The 20,084-nt window shown below is 43.3% G+C and overlaps 1 protein-coding gene across 1 annotated transcript in view; it reads right to left on the bottom strand.

Moving 5' to 3' along the window:
• LOC124709096 (myrosinase 1-like) overlaps positions 1–20,084 on the bottom strand; it is a 243,696-nt gene that overhangs the window by 89,008 nt on the left and 134,604 nt on the right. Inside the window, exons 5-6 of the mRNA XM_047240744.1 lie at positions 18,184–18,324; positions 6,006–6,139 (exon numbers count right to left, since the gene is read on the bottom strand). Coding sequence (XP_047096700.1) covers positions 6,006–6,139; positions 18,184–18,324 — 275 coding nt within the window. The remainder of the gene's footprint in view (positions 1–6,005; positions 6,140–18,183; positions 18,325–20,084) is intronic.

Raw genomic sequence — 20,084 nt, 5'->3', positions numbered from 1 at the left:
TCTCTAAATAATTCGTGCCAATATTTTGCAACCATAACTTATCAGAGTGATGCATCGGTAATACTCAAACACATCAGCACCTGTCGTCTTTGTAATTGGAATTATAACATTCTTCTTGTATCGCGAGAGTATTTCCCCTGGCTGATGTATGTATTCCATACTTCATATTCTGCTTTCCAATCTGCTTTGCAGTGAGCGATAAATGTCCAAAATAACAGTAAGATGTGTAATACATGAAGCGACATGTTCAGAAAGTGGAGTATGTTCTTACCACGCTAGTCCTGGACAAAACTATACCGTCTAAGGTAGGCAAATGACTGAACGTGGGAGCACAGCTAGTGCCGTAAAAGTGACGATAGATATGTGGTGTCGCCTGAAGAGTGAGGTACCAGGTTAAGGTTGACACATCACAAAGGAACCGCAAACATTAGAAGAGTTGTGTCCCAAGGTGCCAAAGATGAACAGGTGCTCATAGCTGTTAAGGTATGCATTTTAGAGTATATGTCTGCTGGACATTTTTTTCTTGTTTTGGTACATACTACCACTTTCCAAAATATGGAAAGCAAAGAGCTTGCAGTAGAAGAGATTTGTTTCACAATATTGAAAACCAAGAATATGTCATAGCTCTTAAGGTATGCGATTTAGAGCCCATGTTTACTTGACATTTGTACTTCTATTATCGTGTACTTTCAGCCGCGTAAGTTTGCGCCATCCTTTTTGATACACCCTGTATATCATGATTCATATAGACATGGACTGCACGCAGTATTCGATACTAAAGAGTTCTAAAAAGTGAACTAATAGTCTTTGTGTGTGTTGTAGCTCCCCCTCCATCGTTCCAGAAGTGAAACTACTGAACTGTCATCTAGGCTCGTCACGACATACATGCAAGTGTACGTGGGTTAGTCAATGTCAACCTTGTCGAGTGGTGTTGTGGTATCATTTAAAAGACGAATTGCCACTGGAGGCCACTGACGAAATGTAAGCACACATACTCTCTTCACAGATAAATAATAATTAATTGAAACCGGGACTCGAACACGGGAGCTCCTGCTTACATGGCAGACGCTCTATCCATCTGAGCCACCGAGGACACATATGAAGAGCGCGACTGCAGAGACTTATCGCTTACGCTCTTCCCGTCAGACCCACATTCCCAACTGTCCACAATCTACATACGTAATGTTCCTAATAGATATTTGCCCATCCACTCACTCATTACTCGCGCCCACTATGGTGAAGATTCCCGTAAGAGATCGGGCAACCCGTACGCATTCGCACTGTCTCTTCATAGACCCAAGAGAAATTTTTGGATTCTGAACCCATAAGGCTCACCCAAAGGTGATGACGCTGCCTGATTACCGAGTCTCAAAGTTCGACACTGGCCGGATGCATACCTTACCGTGGTCTGCCCTTTCTGTCGCAAACACGGGCCAGCATCACTGGGATGTTGCAACCCGTAGTACGATTGCAGGCTAACACTAACAATTTCTTAAAGTTCTCCACTGGCGACACTAGAGAACGAGCTGCCTGAGTGAATGACCGGCACACTGCCAGCTAGGAGGAAAGAGGTGAAGCACAGTGACGTCACGGCAACAGACGTTTCGACATACTAGTGACAGAGCAGAGAGTGTCACAAGAAAGTCGAGTTACAACGCAACGGTAACTTTTCAGTCACTGATTCGATTGAAAGGAGCGCCTGGAAGGAAGTCTGAAGGCACTAGGAGAAATCACACACGAGATAACTAGTACATGTGCTGTCAGTGCTAACCCCACCACAGGGAATCTATAGCGTCCCCAGCGAAATAATAAGAAAAGACTTAAAAAACAGTATTTATGAAGAAGAGACATTTAAAAATTGAATAATATGCACTTTTGTCATGTAACCTTATTATTATAATTTCTCTGTGTAAGTTTCGAGGGCAAAGAAATATAACAAAATGATCTAAAGAGACGACAAGATACGCTCTTTTGTTAATTTTTCAGTCGTCTTCACTTCTTCTCTTGTCTTGGTTGCGTGTAGACGGACATCTTGCGAGTGCTGGCAAATGTAAGTATATTTGTACTAATTAAGCAGATAATATATTGACCTAATATTATTGTTCACTTTTAATTTGTAAGAAGTGATCCCGATTTCATGTCCGCCTTCCTTTGAATTAACCTGCATTCGAGTAATTTACAGTTCAACAATCGCAGCGGCCGATGCAGCCAACAACGCCATTACGTGGCGATATTAACTAATAAAAATTAGCGGAAGCGAAAAAGTTGCCCCCTATTAACATAATATACATTTTTCTCCACAGCCGCCCGACGTTGCAGAGAATACGTACCTCTAAGATTCTTATTTTCAGTACCACAGCCGAGAGCCAGAGCCAGGACTCCGACTACAATGCAATGGCTAACGGAGGTAAGAAGAAATACTCTCGCGCGTATGTGGGCCGCCATTGTAATTAATAACTAAAGATTTTTTGCGCTAAAGTGAACTGACTAGCTGAGGAAATTAATATCAAAGGTTTATTCCATTGTTCAACTTATATGTTCGTGCTTTAAGATTCAATGAGTCTAACGTTCATTAACGTAAAAAATAATTTCCACTCAGGTTTGTTGTTGTTGTGGTCTTCAGTCCTGAGACTGGTTTGATGCAGCTCTCCATGCTACTCTTATCTTGTGCAAGCTTCTTCATCTCCCAGTACCTACTGCAACCTACATCCTTCTGAATCTGCTTAGTGTATTCATCTCTTGGTCTCCCTCCACGATTTTTATCCTCCACGTTGCCCTCCAATACTAGATTGGTGATCCCTTGACGCCTCAGAACATGTCCTACCAACCGATCCCTTCTTCTAGTCAAGTTGTGCCACAAACTTCTCTTCTCCCCAATCCTCTTCAATACCTCCTCATTAGTTATGTGATCTACCCATCTAATCTTCAGCATTCTTCTGTAGCACCACATTTCGAAAGCTTCAGTTCTCCTCTTGTGTAAACAATTTATCGTGTATGATTCACTTCCATACATGGCTACACTCCACACAAATACTTTCAGAAACGACTTCCTGACATTTAATTTATACTGGATGTTAACAAATTTCCTTTCTTCAGAAACGCTTTCCTTGCCATTGCCAGGCTACATTTTATATCCTCTCTACTTCGACCATCATCAGTTATTTTGCTCCCCAAATAGCAAAACTCCTTTACTACTTTAAGCCTCTCATTTCCTAATCTAATACCCTCAGCATCACCCGACTTAATTCGACTACATTCCATTATCCTCGTTTTGCTTTTGTTGATGTTCATCTTATATCCTCCTTTCAAGACACTAGCCACATGCAACTGCTCTGCCAAGTCCTTTGTTGTCTCTGACAGAATTACAATGTCATCGGCGAACCTCAAAGTTTTTATTTCTTCTCCGTGGATTTAAATACCTACTCCGAATTTTTCTTTTGTTTCCTTCACTGCTTGTTCAATGTTCAGATTGAATAACATCGGGGAGAGGCTACAACCCTGTCTCACTCCCTTCCCAACCACTGCTTCCCTTTCATGCCCCTCACTCAAGTTTAATATTGTTAAAAAAGAGAACTTCACAAAAGCATTTAATTGTAAATCAAAATAAAATGAAATATCATTTTTATTAAGGCCCACCACGTAAGTCGGCAACAATCACCATCACCAATGAATTTTTGTGGTAAATAATATATTAAATTACGACGGCCGACGGACGCTAGAAATCGCCAGCGCGTGGAGGCTGCTGTCCACCAATCTCGAGCGTGAACAGATCCGTCTCACCACACCCTGCTCGGTTCAGTCCTGACCGTTGGGTCTGGATCCTATGGAGGAATATCGGTTGGAAAGTAGCCAGCCAATATTAGATAAAATGAACGAGGATAATGACCTATGCCCGGAGGACGAGATGCTGGAGCAGCGACTTGTTGTTATATTTCACAAAGAAAACGGAAAGAAGTGGTCATATGATCGTAGATATGTTACGTAACCACACCAGACAAGAAATTAGTCACAAAACCACCACTGTGTCTGATGGCTACACATACTAGTGGAGTAAAAATGTAGCTGTTAGTTCCGCTGGAAATCCACTGCTTCCGTGTGCATTTTCTTTTACTGCTCAGACTTTGAAGAAAAAAAAAAAAAAACCAAAAACCTGCAATTTTACTGTGATGAATGATCAGGACTGTCTTTATGGACTGTGAGAAAATTTTAGCTTTTGACCAGCATTGTATCAATAAGTGTGTGCATTTGATATCTTTGTTATTGTAATTATGAAAAATTTTATCAAATCAATATTGGCCACTGCCCAAAACAATTTGTAAAATTTTTTGTGGGGGGGGGGGGGGGGGGGAGAGCATGGGGGCAATGTAAGTAGGCTGTTTAGGTTTTCTTATTGGTAACGCCACGTAGCGCTCTGTATGAAAATCACTGGCTGTGCTGTGTGCAGTCTGTGGCTAGTTTGCATTGTTGTCTGCCATTGTAGTGTTGGGCAGCTGGATGTGAACAGCGCGTAGCGTTGCGCAGTTGGAGGCGAGCCGCCAGCAGTGGTGGATGTGGGGAAGTGAGATGGCGGATTTTTGAGAATGGATAATCTGGAGGTGTGTCCATCAGAAACAGTACATTTTTAAGAATGGATGTCATGAACTGCTATATATAGTATGACTATTAAGGTAAATACATTGTTTGTTCTCTATCAAAATCTTTCATTTGCTAACTATGCCTATCAGTAGTTAGTGCCTTCAGTAGTTTGAATCTTTTATTTAGCTGGCAGTAGTGGCGCTCGCTGTATTGCAGTAGCTTGAGTAACGAAGATTTTTGTCAGGTAAGTGATTTGTGAAACGTATAGGTTAATGTTAGTCAGGGCCATTCTTTTGTAGGGATTTTTGAAAGTCAGATTGCGTTGCGCTAAAAAAATATTGTATGTCAGTTTAAGCACAGTCATGTATAATTTTTCTAAGGGGACGTTTCACCCTGACTGACAGGTACACTTATTAGTGAACAAAAAATGTCGTCGTTGGTTCCAACGAAACGCTTTCAAGGGCCGCCGACGAAAGACAGCTGGCGAATCAGAAGAAGTGGCCAAACGGACTGTATTCCTGCCATACTGTGGAGCAACTAGCAGTAAGTTAGGACGTCTGCTGCAGAAACATGGGCTAAAACCAGTGTTCCGGCCCGCCCCCAAGATGCGAGGTACGTTGCGCCCTGTTAAGGACGACATTGCTCTTCAAGTGTCCGGTGTGTATGGTGTACCCTGTGAATGTGGCAGCACTTACATTGGACAGACAATTCGCACGGTTGCGGAGCGTTGTACTGAGCACAAGCGCCATATAAAACAAAGGGAGCTTGACAAGTCGACCATAGCGGAGCATTGCCTACAAAACGGACATAAGATACAGTTCGAAAGTACAAAAGTGTTCCCTCATGTTCTACATATTGGGACTGCGTTATAAAGGAAGCGGCCGAGATTCGCTTAAACAACAACAATTTCAACAGAGACCATGGATACACACACAGCAGGGCACGGTCCGGGCGTTGGACATTGAAAGAAAGCAGAGACAGATGCGCGACGCGGGAGCGGCAGTTTCAAACGCGGCGCCTGCCCCTGGCGCCACCTGACGTCACAGGTCCTGCCACGAGGTGCCCGGATCGACTTACGCGCGCGCGCCACATTGGATCGATCTGATTGGCTGCCGATGATGTCATCACGCCTATATAAGCGAGAGACCGTAGCAACCCCGGCAGTCAGTGAACTCCTGACGACGATGGCGGAGATGGCCATCGAAAGCTCGAGCATTTTATTCGAATTGACGCGGCTGGAAAACCGAGAACGTTTTATTCATCCTGACTGATGGTTACACTTATTTGTGAATGGAAATGTCGCTGTTCGTTGTGATTGTAGAAAAGGAATTGTGATTGATGGCTACGCTTATTAGCGGATTGAAAATCTCACCGTTGGTTCCGGAGGTGACGTGTTGTGTGATCTGTGGCAACAGCTGACAGGGACTCACATTGAGCGCGACGAGCAGCTGCACGTCCTCCTTGTACTTGTGGTACGAGTCGGCCGCCACGTCGCCGTTCTGGCCGTCCGCTGTCAGGTTGGGCTGTGCATGCAGCATGTGGTCCCAGATGCTCTCTCCCTTGCCTGAAACACAAGTGCAGTGTCTCATTGCTATCCTGGAGATAGAGATTCCATGCATTTACACGAATGCCTGAGGTGTGTATCAGGGGCATTATCAAAGTAGTAGGATCCCCTGGATAAAGCATAACTGGCCTGGAAAGTACACTGGTGTGCAAAACGTAAGGACGAAATGACGTATCACTGCCAAGTAACATTGCTCAGTGAAAGTTGGACCATACATAGAAAGAACTGCTACAGTTCAGCACAGTAGGTTACTGAAAGAAATAGGCAATGAGACGAACAGGAATCTAAAATGACTCTTTTATTTAAAGATAATTACCGAACTATCAGTTTCATAAGCCACAGCTGCAAAATACTTACACGAATTCTTTACAGACGAACGGAAAAACTGGTAGAAGCCGACCTCGGGGAAGATCAGTTTGGATTCCGTAGAAATGTTGGAACAGGTGAGGGAATACTGACCCTACGACTTATCTTAGAAAATAGATTAAGGAAAGGCAGACCTACGTTTCTAGCATTTGTAGACTTAGAGAAAGATTTTGACAACGTTGATTGGAATACTCTCTTTCAAATGCTGAAGGTGGCAGAGGTAAAATACAGGGAGCGAAAGGCTATTTACAATTTGTACAGAAACCAGATGGCAGTTATAAGAGTCGAGGGGTATGAAAGGGAAGCAGTGGTTGGGAAGGGAGTGAGACAGGGTTGTAGCCTCTCCCCGATGCTATTCAATCTGTATATTGAGCAAGCAGTAAAGGAAACAAAACAAAAATTCGGAGTAGGAATTAAAATCCATGCAGAAGAAATAAAAACTTTGAGGTTCGCCGGTGACATTGTAATTCTGTCAGAGACAGCAAAGGACCTGGAAGAGCAGCTGAACGGAATGGACAGTGTCGTGAAAGGAGGATGTAAGATGAACACAACAGAAGCAAAACGAGGATAATGGAATGTAGTCGAATTAAATCGGGCGATGCTGAGGGAATTAGATTAGGAAATTAGAGGCTTAAAGTAGTAAATGAGTTTTGCTATTTGGGGAGCAAAACTGATGATGGTAGAAGTAGAGAGGATATAAAATGGCAATGGCAAGGAAAGCGTTTCTGAAGAAGAGAAACTTGTTAACATCGAGTATAGATTTAAGTGTCAGGAAGTCGTTTCTGAAAGTATTTGTGTGGAGTGTAGCAATGTAGGGAAGTGATACGTGGACGATAAATAGTTTGGACAAGAAGAGAATAGAGGCTTTCGAAATGTGGTGCTACAGAAGAATGCTGAAGATTAGATGGGTAGATCACATAACTAATGAGGAGGTATTGAATAGAACTGGAGAGAAGAGAAATTTGTGCAAAACTTGACTAGAAGAAGGGATCGGTTGGTAGAGCATATTCTGAGGCATCAAGGGATCACCAATTTAGTATTGGAGGGCAGCGTGGAGGGTAAAAATCGTAGAGGGAGACCAAGAGAGGAAAACACTAAACAGATTCAGAAGGATGTAGGTTGCAGTGGGTACTGGGAGATGAAGAAGCTTGCACAGGATAGAGTAGCATGGAGAGCTGCATCAAACCAGTCTCTGGACTGAAGACCACAGCAACAGCAAGAATCATACTGAAGTCACTGTGTTTCTGATGGCCTGCTGGACATTTGAAGAAGTGGCACATGGTTCTTAATAGTGTGTGTGATCACCACAGGCAGCAACGCATGCCCCAAAACTTGCAACTCTGTTGGCACAACATTGGTAAGGAGTTATTGCGATAGGATGTTCCATTGCTCCACCAGCACAGTTCACAACTGCATGTTAACACGCTGCAACACGTCTCGCCACACATCCCACATGCGCTCGATCGGATTTAAGTCGAGGGAATTGGGTCGGACAGTCCATACAGTCCACCATGTTTAGCAATGGAATGGTAATTACATCAAGACCCTAAGCTGTCGACAGGCGTTGATATAAATCTACGGGGACAGTTGAAGATGTGTGCCCCGACCGGGACTCGAACCCGGGATCTCCTGCTCACATGGCATACGCTCTATCCATCTGATCCACGAGGGCACAGAGGATAGTGCGACTGCAGGGATTTATCCCTTGCACGCTCCCTGTGAGACCCACATTCCCAACTTAATGTCCACACACTACATTCGTAGTGCCCCAGCCCATTACACTCATTACGCGCAGCAGACAATTTTACTGGGTCCCGTAAGAGTTCGGGCAATGGGTGTGCATCCAGCACAAAAAAAGATCAATGACTGGTTAGCCTTAACGGTATGAAGATGGAATCTGTTCTTCCGGACATGTTCGAAAGAACAGATACCATCTTCACATATGAGGTGCGACAATAAAGTAATGAGACTCATGTGAAAAAAATGTTGCTTACCGTTTTAGTTCAAAAATGCTTCAAATGGCTCTGAGGAGTGTGAGACTTAACAGCTGAGGTCATCAGGCCCCTAGGACTGAGAACTACTTAAACCTAAATAATCTAAGGACATCACACACATCCATGCCCGAGGCAGGATTCGAACCTGCGACCGTAGCGGTCGCGCGGTTCCAGACTGAAGAGCCTAGAACCGCTCGGCCACACCGGCCGGCACCGTTTTAGTCAAATTTAGTGTTGTGTCCTTAAAAGTAGTTCCCTTCTGATTGCACACACTTTTTCCAGCGCTTCTGCCATTAATGGCAACATTTTTGGAACTCATCTTCTGTAATATCCTCCAAGACCCTCGTCACAGCTTTTTCTACATCTTGTGTTGTTGACCGCCGTTTTTAGTCTTGGAAATAGAAAAAACTCGCACGGACTGATATCTGGTGAATAAGGTGGCTGTGGTAGTACTGAAATTTGTTTTGAGATTAAAAATTGCTGTGCTGACAGAGCAGTATGGGATGGCGCATTACCTGCACAAATCTTTCTCATACCAAGATCTTCAGTAATTATTAGACAAACCCTTCTCGATTGATGTTCAGTTCTTCTGCAATCATTTTCACAGATAATCTTCGATCAGATCGTATGAATTCAGGCACGCTGGCCAAGTTGACATCCGTCCGTGAGGCTGATGGTCGTCTACTGTGGTATTTATCTTCAACATTCGTTCTGCCTTCACTAAACATTTTATGCCAACAAAAAAATTGACCTCTTGACATAACCTCCTCTCCAAAAGTCTTCTAAAGCTTACCGTAAGTTGTCGTCGCGTTTTCAGCCAATTTAACGCAAAAAGAAATGGCATACCGTTGCCAAATATTATGCGGTTCCATTTCCTTGACGAGAGACACAAACACATGTTAACTTATTACAGCCCAACTCATGACTGAGCAGTTGCATCGATGTCCTGCTTGGACTAGAAGCAGCTTATAGACCAAGGTCAACGCTATTGTGCCTACGCAAGCCTGCAGGGTTGCCACATCTTGCAAAGATAATCAGTCTCATTACTTTATTGTCGCACCTCGTGTGTTTAGCAATAGTGGACGTACCTTCACATGGATTGAGGTGGAAAAATGTAATGCACCCAGAAACATATTTGAACATGATCGTCTTGGTGGTACAGGTCTTACGGTTAGGGGGGCATGATGGTTGCGTGGGAGTACTGACCTCTGGATCTTTGAACACAGTAGTCTCACCAGTCAATGTTATTGTGACACTGTCCTCCTTTTGCATATGCACCTCATCATGGGTGCATTCGCCGCTCACTAAATTTTTGTTAATGAAAATGGCCAACGGCCTCGAAAAGCGGAGGAGGAGGAACTCTTGGTACGAGAGGATATTTGGCGAATGGACTGGCCTGTCCTTTCCCCTGACTTAAGTCCCACAGAGCGTAGGTGGGATTGATTGACGAGACATTCTACAGCATGTCCACATCAGCCAAAGACTGTCCAGTAGCTGTCGGCAGCGCTGGTAAGGAAATGCAGCGACCTACCACAAGAACTCCTTACCACATCTACATCTACGTGAATACTCTGCTATTCACAATAAAGTGCCTGGCAGAGGGTTCAATGAACCACCTTCATGGTATCTCTCTACCGTTCCACTCTCGCATGGCACGCGGGAAAAACGAGCACTTAAATTTTTCAGTGCGAGCCCTGATTTCTCTTATTTTATCGTGATGATCGTTTCTCCCTATGTAGGTGGGTGCTAACCGAATGTTTTCGCAATCAGAGGAGAAAATTTGTGATTGAAATTTCATGAGAAGATCCCGTCGCATCGAAAAGCGCCTTTGTTTTAATGATTGCCACTCCAATTCACGTATCATGTCTGTGACACTATTTCCCCTATTTCGCTATTATACAAAACGAGTTGCCCTTCTGTGTACTTTTTCGATGTCATCCGTCATTCTCACATGATGAAGATCCCACATTACACAGCAATACTCCAGAATAGGGCGAACAAGCGTAGTGTAAGCAGTCTATTTGGTAGACCTGTTGCACCTTCTAAGTCTTCTGCCAGTGAATCGCAGTCTTTGGTTTGCTCTACCCACAATATTATCTATGTGATCGTTCCAATTTAAGTTATTTGTAATTGTAATCCCTAAGTATTTAGCTGAATTTACAGCCCTCAGATTTGTGTGACTTATCGTGTAATCGAAATTTAGCTGATTTATTTTAGTACTCGTGTGAACAATTTCGCACTTTTCTTTATTCAGGGTCAATTGCCACTTTTCACACCATACAGATATCTTATCTAAATCATTTTGCAAGTCGTTTTGATCATCTGATGACTTTACAAGACTGTAAATGACAGCGTCATCTGCAAACAATCTAAGACGGCTACTCAGATTGTCTCCTATGTCGTTAATATAAATCAGGAACAATAGACGGCCTATAACACTTCCTTAGGGAACGCCGGATATTACTTCTGTTTTACTCGATGACTTTCCGTCTATTACTACGAACTGTGACCTTTCTGACAGGAAATCACGGATCCAGTCGCACAGCTGAGGCGATACTCCGTAGGCAGGCAGTTTGATTAGAAGACGCTTGTGAGGAACGGTGTCGAAAGCCTTCTGGAAATCTAAAAATATGGAATCAATTGGACATCCCCTGTTGATAGCACTTATTCCTTCAAGAGTATAAAGAGCTAATTGTGTTTCAGAAGAACGATATTTTCTGAATCCGTGCTGACTATATGTCAATAAATCGTTTTCTTCGAGGTACTTCATAATGTTCGAATACAGTTTATGTTCTAAAACCCTACTGCACATCGACGTTAGTGATATAGGCCTGTAATTCAGCGGATCACTCTTACTTCCCTTTTTGGGTAATGGTGTGAGTTGAGCAATTTTCCAGTCTTTAGGTACGTATCTTTCTGCCCCCTGCCACCGTGGGACCACGCTGCAGAGCACGCACTGACGCCGTTGGTGATAACACACCCTGTTAAGAACCACGTCCCACCGTTTGTTGGTGCGTTGGTTGATTTAGGGGAGCGACCAAACAGAGACATCATCGGTCCCATAGTTTTAGGGAAGGAAGTCGGCCGCGTCCTTTTCAAAGGAACCAACGCAGCAGTCGCCTGAAGCGATGTAGGGACACAACGTAAAACCTGTCAGAATGGCCGGATGTCGGTTTGAACCATCGCCCTTCCGAATGCGAGTCCAGTGGGCTAAACACTGGACCCCCTCGCTCGCTCCCAACGTTACTAATACCCAGCGGACCATCATGTATCGTGGTGGTCTAAGTGTAATTATTGTCTTTGAATAAAAGTGTGATTTCTATTCGTCTCATTGCGTGTTTCTTTCAGTTACCTTTTTTACTACACTACTGGTCATTAAAATTGCTACACCACGAAGATGACGTGCTACAGACGCGAAATTTAACCGACAGGAAGAAGATGTTGTGATATGCAAATGATTAGCTTTTCAGAGCATTCACACGAGGTTGGCGCCGGTGGCGACACCTACGACGTGCTGACATGAGGAAAGTTTCCAACCGATTTCTCATACACAAACAGCAGTTGACCGGCGTTGCCTGGTGAAACGTTGTTGTAATGTCTCGTGTAAGGAGGAGAAATGCGTACCATCACGTTTCCGACTTTAATAAAGGTCGGTTTGTAGCCTATCGCGATTGCTGTTTATCGAATCGCGACATTGCTGCTCGCGTTGATCGAGATCCAATGACTGTTAGTAGAATATGGAATCGGTGGATTCAGGAGGGTAATACGGAACGCAGTGCTGGATCCCAATGGCCTCGTATCACTAGCAGTCGAGATGACAGGCATCTTATCCGCATGGCTGTAACGGATCGTGCAGCCACGTCTCGATCCCTGAGTCAACAGATGGGGAAGTTTGCAAGACAACAACCATCTGCACGTACAGTTCGACAACGTTTCCAGCAGCATGGACTATCAGCTCGGAGACCGCGGCTGTGGTTACCCTTGACGCTGCATCACAGACATGAGCGCCTGCGATGGTGTACTCAACGACGAACCTAGGTGCAGGAATGGGAAAACGTCATTTTTTCGGGTGAACCCATTTTCTGTTTACAGCACCATGATGGTCGCATCCGTGTTTAGCGCCATTGCGGTGAGTGCACATTGGAAGCGTGTATTCGTCATCGCCATACTGGCGTATCACCCGGCGTGATGGTATGGGGTGCCATTGGTTACACGTCTCGGTCAGCTCTTGTTCACACTGACGGCGCTTTGAACAGTGGGCGTTACATTTCAGATGTGTTACGACCCGTGGCTCTACCCTTCATTCGATCCCTGCGAAACCCTACATTTCAGCAGGATAATCCACGACCGCATGTGGCAGGTCCTGTACGGGCCTTTCTGGATACAGAAGATGTTCGACTGCTGCCCTGGCCAGCACATTCTCCAGATCTCTCACCAATTGAAAACGTCTGGTCAATGGTGTCCGAGCAACTGGCTCGTCACAATACGCCAGTCTCTACTCTTGATGAATCGTGGTATCGTGTTGAAGCTGCATGGGCAGCTGTACCTGTACATGCCATCCAAGCTCTGTCCGACTCAATGCCCAGGCGTATCAAGGCCGTTATTACGGCCAGAGGTCAGAGGTGGTTGCTCTGGGTACTGATTTCTCAGGATCTATCCACCCAAACTGCGTGAAAATGTAATCACACGTCAATTCTAGTTTAATATATTTGTTCAATGAATACCCGTTTATCATCTGCATTTCTTCTTGGTGTAGCAATTGTAATGGCCAGTAGTGTATGATGTATGAGTTCGCTCTTTGTGTGGTCCAAGTTTCGTCGTGCTATGTTCCTCTCATCCTTAAATTTTGCACAGAAATATTGTGCACTTAATGTGTCCCCCCCACACCCTGTATCTATTCCATGCCTGAAGCGCTAATCTCTTCTTTGCCAGCTCTGATCACACAACCATCCCAAAATTCTGCAATATCAAAACTTAGGCCTTCCTCTGACTTTGACAAAAAGTGACACAAGTAAGACACATATTAACAAAATAAAAATCTATTTTACTTTTAATTTCTCGATAAATGAAGCATAATGTTTTCTCTGATATATTAGTACTTTTAACAGCTACTTGTGATTACATCATAGCACACAAAAAAATAGCGTGCACTACCGCAAGTTAATCAAACAATAATAAATACCCGCGACACTCTTTCGCCCTCACTAAATGAAATTTCAACGAAACGCGCTGCTCTTATTTGGATTTTGTGCATTTTATTTATCAGATCTACCTGGTACCGATACTGGGCTGACGAGGGATATTCAGGTATTGGTGAAACGAGGGTTTCGTAAGCTAATTCCTTTGTAGGTGGAACACTTCCTGAGAATTCTTCCAATGTGTCTAATTCTGGCGTCTTCCTTCAAGGCGGTTAGTTTTATGTGGACCCTACTTTAAATCGCTCTGTACAGATATTCCGAGATATTTAATGCGTGTGACTACTTCCAGTGCTTGTTCTGTAATCGTATAATCATACAGTAGTGAGTCTTTGTGTATATTTGTGCGCAATACGTTACAATTGTTTAGTTATGTGCTGGTCCATTGCAAATCCCTGCGCGAGGCATCAACCCTATGCTTGTCAACCTGCACTTCACTACGGTGTTTTTAGATTTGTGACATCCCTGTGGACAACATCAACATCCGTGAAAAGCGTCATGGAATCACATACGTTATGCACTAGGTCAGTGGGTCTCAAACTTTCCGATAACGCGGACTCCCTGTTTATTCGGAAAGTGATTTACGGACCCTCTTGCAATGCTGTCTGAAATGTCACATAGTATTAAAAATGAGTTAATTAGAATTACCACTGACATGAATATCAAGAAAAATTATGCTATAAGCAATTTATTCTAAAGATACATGACTGTTGCCCACTGAACGAAATTTAAATTGAAAATACGGTCACTACAGTAATACAGTAACAGTATAGTAATACAGAAAATAGGCTAACGCAGTGCAGCATGTACAGTAACTGGAATTAATTTTTTTTTAAAGAAATTCACTTGTTAAACAGTGTTCTGAAATGTGGGGTCACTAATACGAGGAATGAAGTGCTTTGTGTTTCTCCATAATTCGGTTGAAATCTGGAATAAGCTTTGTCACAATCAATGTTGGATCTGATTCCACATTAAGACGGTTTCGCTTCAAGGTTTTAATGCTGCAAACAGCAGGAAAGGTCTATTAAAGTAACTAAATGGTACGGAAAGTCATCAAATGTTGCAAAACCTCTTTACATAGCTCATTGCAGTGCCTCTTTAAACAACTCTTTATACTCACAAGGCACACGCAACCAAAGCTACGGAGTTCATTTTCCTGGAAAACATTTTGACATGAAGTACTGCAGGATAGTTCCAATAGCCTTGCCGGCCGGAGTGGCCGCGTGGTTCTAAGCGCTACAGTCTGGAGCCGCGCGACCGCTACGGTCGCAGGTTCGAATCCTGCCTCGGGCATGGATGTGTGTGATGTCCTTAGGTTAGTTAGGTTTAAGTAGTTCTAAGTTCTAGGGGACTGCTGACGTCATCAGTTAAGTCCCATAGTGCTCAGAGCCATCTGAACCATCCAATAGCCGTTCTTGTCCTGTGTGAGAGAGATTTTTCCATCAGTGAAAGGATCTTCAGTCTAGTAATTACCAGCTTGTAGGGCAAGGAAATATTGTCGAAACCTTACAACTAATGCTATCAAGAGTCTCACAAGTGTTCTGCACTTCAGGAGAGAATTTTTTACCTGAAGAATCAATCAAGTCCCTCAGCGCTGGAAATGATGAACTGTTACTATTCTGTACTCGTACTGCCTACAGCTGCAGTTTGTTAACTGTAACTTCAACTTTACTCTCAACCTGCATGATATTAAAATTTATTCCTTGCAGGTTCTAAGTTAAATTCGTTGAGAAAGGCGAAAATATCCACTAAATAGGTCACTTTACACAGCCAATCAAAATCACACAATTCCTCTCTTGAAAAACAATGTTGCTTGTTTAAAAGAAACAAGCACACTTCATTAAGCAGCCCAAAGAAACGACAAAAAACTTTCAAAAAATGGTTCAAATGGCTCTGAGCACTATGGGACTTAACATCTGTGGTCACCAGTCCCCTAGAACTTAGAACTACTTAAACCTAACTAATTTAATGACATCACACACATCCATGCCCGAGGCAGGATTCGAACCTGCGACCGAAAAAAAAAACTTTCCCTCCTGACAAACAACGCATTTCAATATGTAAGACAAGTTGAGTGTGTTCACTGCCAATTTCTTCACATAAAACGGTGAAAATACGGAAATTTAGAGAGCGTGATTTAATGAAATTAACAGGTTTTGTAACTTCATCCAGAATACGTTCCAAATCCTCAGGCATTTTTCTCGCTTCTAAAGCTTCTCTGTGTATGAAGCGACGAGTACACTACTTCTGATGCTAAGGGCTTCACTCGAGCCATTACGCCTGTCTTTCAATCTGCAAAAGTGCCCTAACAAAGAAATAATGTCTCCTGTGTAAAGTAGTCCTATATAACGGTTGACCAGTTTCAGGGCAGAAACTTAGTAAAGTAGGGAAATATTTAAATTTACAAATTTATGTATAATTTCTAATCGTTTTCTTTGTAGTAGCTGAAAAAGTACTTCTTGGCAACAGCTGTGACTTACATGTTATTACAACACATTTCAGTTTTTAAGAAACAGTGCACTAGATCATAGCCTATATACTGCGAAAAAAAAAATAATGGTCCTACAACACTCTTTCGGGGCGTACCTCAAGGTATTTTTGCATTTATAGATTTCTCTCCATTCAGAATGAATGTTGTGTTGCGTTTACTAGGGGCTCGTCAGTACAGTCACGCATGTAACATTACACGGATGTAGGCGATCGATTCGGCCTACGCAGATCTGAATACATCTGTGGTCTCAGAAAATTGAGGTAGATCTAGTGGAACACTTAAATTTTTAATATCTTAAATTTAATATTTTACAGTAACTGAACTTTAGGATTAACAACTTTTAAATGCTTCATGTGTAACCACCGACCACCTTAAAACAGCAATCGATGCTAGTGTTATAATTCTGCGAGGAATTTTTGAGGTGTGACCGTGAGATAAACTAATGGAAACAGAACAATTAAACTATCATTCGTTTCCGAAACACTCCAGCAAAGTATAGACAACAGTAAACAGCGGTATCAGGAACAGAGGTTCTCCCAGCACGAAAGCAAGTTGTAACATTACGTACACTACTGGCCATTAAAATTGCTATATCAAGAAGAAATGCAGATGATAAACGGGTATTCATTGGACAAATATATTATACTAGAACTGACTTGTGATTACGTTTTCACGCAATTTGGGTGCATAGATCCTGAGAAATCAGTACCCAGAACAACCACCTCTGGCCGTAATAACGGCCTTGATACACCTGGGCATTGAGTCAAACACAGCTTGGATGGCGTGTACAGGTACAGCTGCCCATGCAGCTTCAACACGATACCACAGTTCATCAAGAGTAGTGACTGGCGTATTGTGACGAGCCAGTTGCTCGGCCACCATTGACCAGACGTTTTCAATTGGTGAGAGATCTGGAGAATGTGCTGGCCAGGGCAGCAGTCGAACATTTTCTGTATCCAGAAAGACCCGTACAGGATCCGTCACATGCGGTCCTGCATTATCCTGCTGAAATGTAGAGTTTCGAAGGGATCGAATGAAGGGTAGAGCCACGGTTCGTAACACATCTGAAATGTAACTTCCACTGTTCAAAGTGCCGTCAATGCGAACAAGAGGTGACCGAGACGTGTAACCAATGGCACCCCATACCATCACGCCGGGTGACACGCCAGAATGGCAATGACGAAAACACGCTTCCAATATGCGTTCATCGCGAAGTCGCCAAACACGGATGCGACCATCAATGATGCTGTAGACAGAACCTGGATTCATCCGAAAAAATGACGTTTTGCGATTCTTGCACCCAAGTTCGTCGTTGAGTACACCATCGTTGACGCTCCTGTCTGTGATACAGCGTCAAGGGCAACCGCATCCTGCTATTCGTGCAGATGGTTGTTGTCTTGCAAACATCCCCATCTGTTGACTCAGCTACCCTGTGTAATAAAAAAACTGAGTGAACGGATCAACGGACAACCTGAACTGGTGGCATCGGACGTCTGCTCCGAACAAATTCAACCAACATTTTAAAACATAATGAGATCCACAAAAAAAAGTCGAGCACTTGTCCACGAAAGGGAGGTCCCGAGTTCGAGTCTCGGTCTGGCACACAGCTTTAGTCTGTCAGGAAGTTTCATATCAACGCCCACTCCGCTGTAGAGTGATATATTTTCATTTATTGATATTCTTCAGCAACGGGTAGTACACTAAAAGAGTCAAGATTTACATGCAACAAAACACTGCGCAAACAACCACGATCCGAGTTTTGAAAGTTGAATTCAATTCAAATGTGTGTGAAATCTTATGGGACTTAACTGCTAAGGTCATCGGTCCCTAAGCTTACACACTACTTAATCTAAATTATCCTAAGGACAAACACACACACCCATGCCCGAGGGAGGACGCGAATCTCCCCCGGAACCATCCGCGAAAAGTTGACTTCCTCTACCCCTATGACAATAATATTCATAATCACGCAGGAAAAAGTGTTCGCACAAAACTCACCATCCTCGTCCCAGCCACCTTCAATTTGGTAGGATGCAGTGGCAGCTCCCAAGTAGAAGTCCTCTGGGAACTGGTTGAGAGCTATTGGCGGGTCTGTCGACGCCAGGGGAACCCCCCACGTGACAGCCAGCACTGCTGCCACTACAACAACGACAGGAGAGTGTCTCATCTTCAGGCCGCCTGCACTGATAATCGTGTATGGTGACCTTACCTTTATATAGTGGCCTCGACAGTTGTAGAATAAAAAAACAAAAGCGCTTTGTCTTGTCTCCTCATCATATGTGATTCAAAAAGTGTTTCTTTTATCTTATCGTTCGTAATGAGCAATCACAGAAAAATAATAGCGCAACTCCCCTTCAAGTGTTTCTTACAGGCTGTGTAGCGTGAGAACCGTGCCTCGCATCGCAACATTATCGATTTGTTGAGAATATTATCAACGACAGGTGCGTGATGCGGCCTCGAAAATTATCAACTGCTTTCAGATTGTGCGTCACAGTCCAGATTGGCGTGGACTTACCGACAGAGAAGCCTTCGTTAGACGTCCTCATTGTCTGGTAAACCTACTGTGGATAAGTAGCTTTTATCAGCCTGTTGGTACGCTACCCTGTCAAATATTAAGAAACTTTCAGAAGACGTATGATTACCATGTCAAATGTGCGACTATAGGCAGACTGTAGCAGCCTTTGGTATTCTGTACATTGCTACCACAGTTCTTCTTTGTGTCTCAGGGGATACAAATCAGTCTGCTGACAGAAAACCAATATTCATTCGTTGTATTAATGTTGTTGTTGTTGTGGTCTTCAGTCCAGAGAGTGGTTTGATGCAGCTCTCCATGCTACTCTATCCTGTGCAAAGGTTCTTCATCTCCCAGTACCTACAGCAACCTACATCCATCTGAATCTGTTTAGTGTATTCATCTCTTGGTCTCCCTCTACGATTTTTACCCTCCACATTGCATTTCAATACTAAATTGGTGATCCCTTGATGCCTCAGAACATGCCCTACCAACCGATCCCTTCTTATAGTCAAGCCGTGCCACAAATTTATCTTCTTTCCATTTCTATTCAGTACCTCCTCATTAGTTATTTGATCTACCCATCTAATCTTCAGCATTCTTCTGTAGCACCGCATTTCGAAAGCTTCTATTCTCTTTTAGTCTAAACTATTTATCGTCCACGTTTCACTTCCATACATGGCCACACTCCATACAAACGCTCTCAGACACGACTTCCTGGCAAATCTATACTCTATGTTAACAAATATCTCTTCTTCAGAAACGCTTTCCTTGCCGCTGCCACTCTACATTTTATATCCTCTCTACTTCGACCATCATCAGTTATTTTGCTCCCCAAATAGCAAAACTCATTTACTAATTTAAGCGTCTCATTTCCTAATCTAATTCCCGCAGCATCACCCAATTTAATTCGACTACATTCCATTATCTTCGTTTTTCTTTTGTTGATGTTCATCTTATATCCTCCTTTCAAGACACTGTCCATTCCCTTCAGCTGTTCTTCCAGGTCCTTTGCTGTCTCTGACAGAATTACAATGTCATCGGCGAACCTCAAAGTTTTTATTTCTTCTCCATGTATTTTAATTCTTACTCCGAATTTTTCTTTTGTTTCCATTACTGCTTGCTCAATATACAGTTCTAATAACATCGGGGAGAGGCTACAACGCTGTCTCACTCCCTTCCCAACCACTGCTTCCCTTTCATGCCACTCGACTCTTATAACTGACATCTGGTTTCTGTACAAATTGTAGCTTTTCGCTCCCTGTATTTCACCCCTGCCCCCTTCATCGAGTTTGAAAGAGAATATACCAGTCAACATTGTCAAAAGGTTTCTCTAAGTCTGTAAATGCTAGAAACGTAGGTTTGCCTTTCCTTAAACTATTTTCTA

The sequence above is a fragment of the Schistocerca piceifrons genome, chromosome 7 (genome assembly GCF_021461385.2).
Source record: "Schistocerca piceifrons isolate TAMUIC-IGC-003096 chromosome 7, iqSchPice1.1, whole genome shotgun sequence".
In the NCBI taxonomy this organism is placed as follows: Eukaryota; Metazoa; Arthropoda; class Insecta; order Orthoptera; family Acrididae; genus Schistocerca; species Schistocerca piceifrons.
The sequence above is the reverse complement of the archived record's forward strand: the minus strand, read 5'-3'. Positions and strand labels throughout refer to the sequence as shown.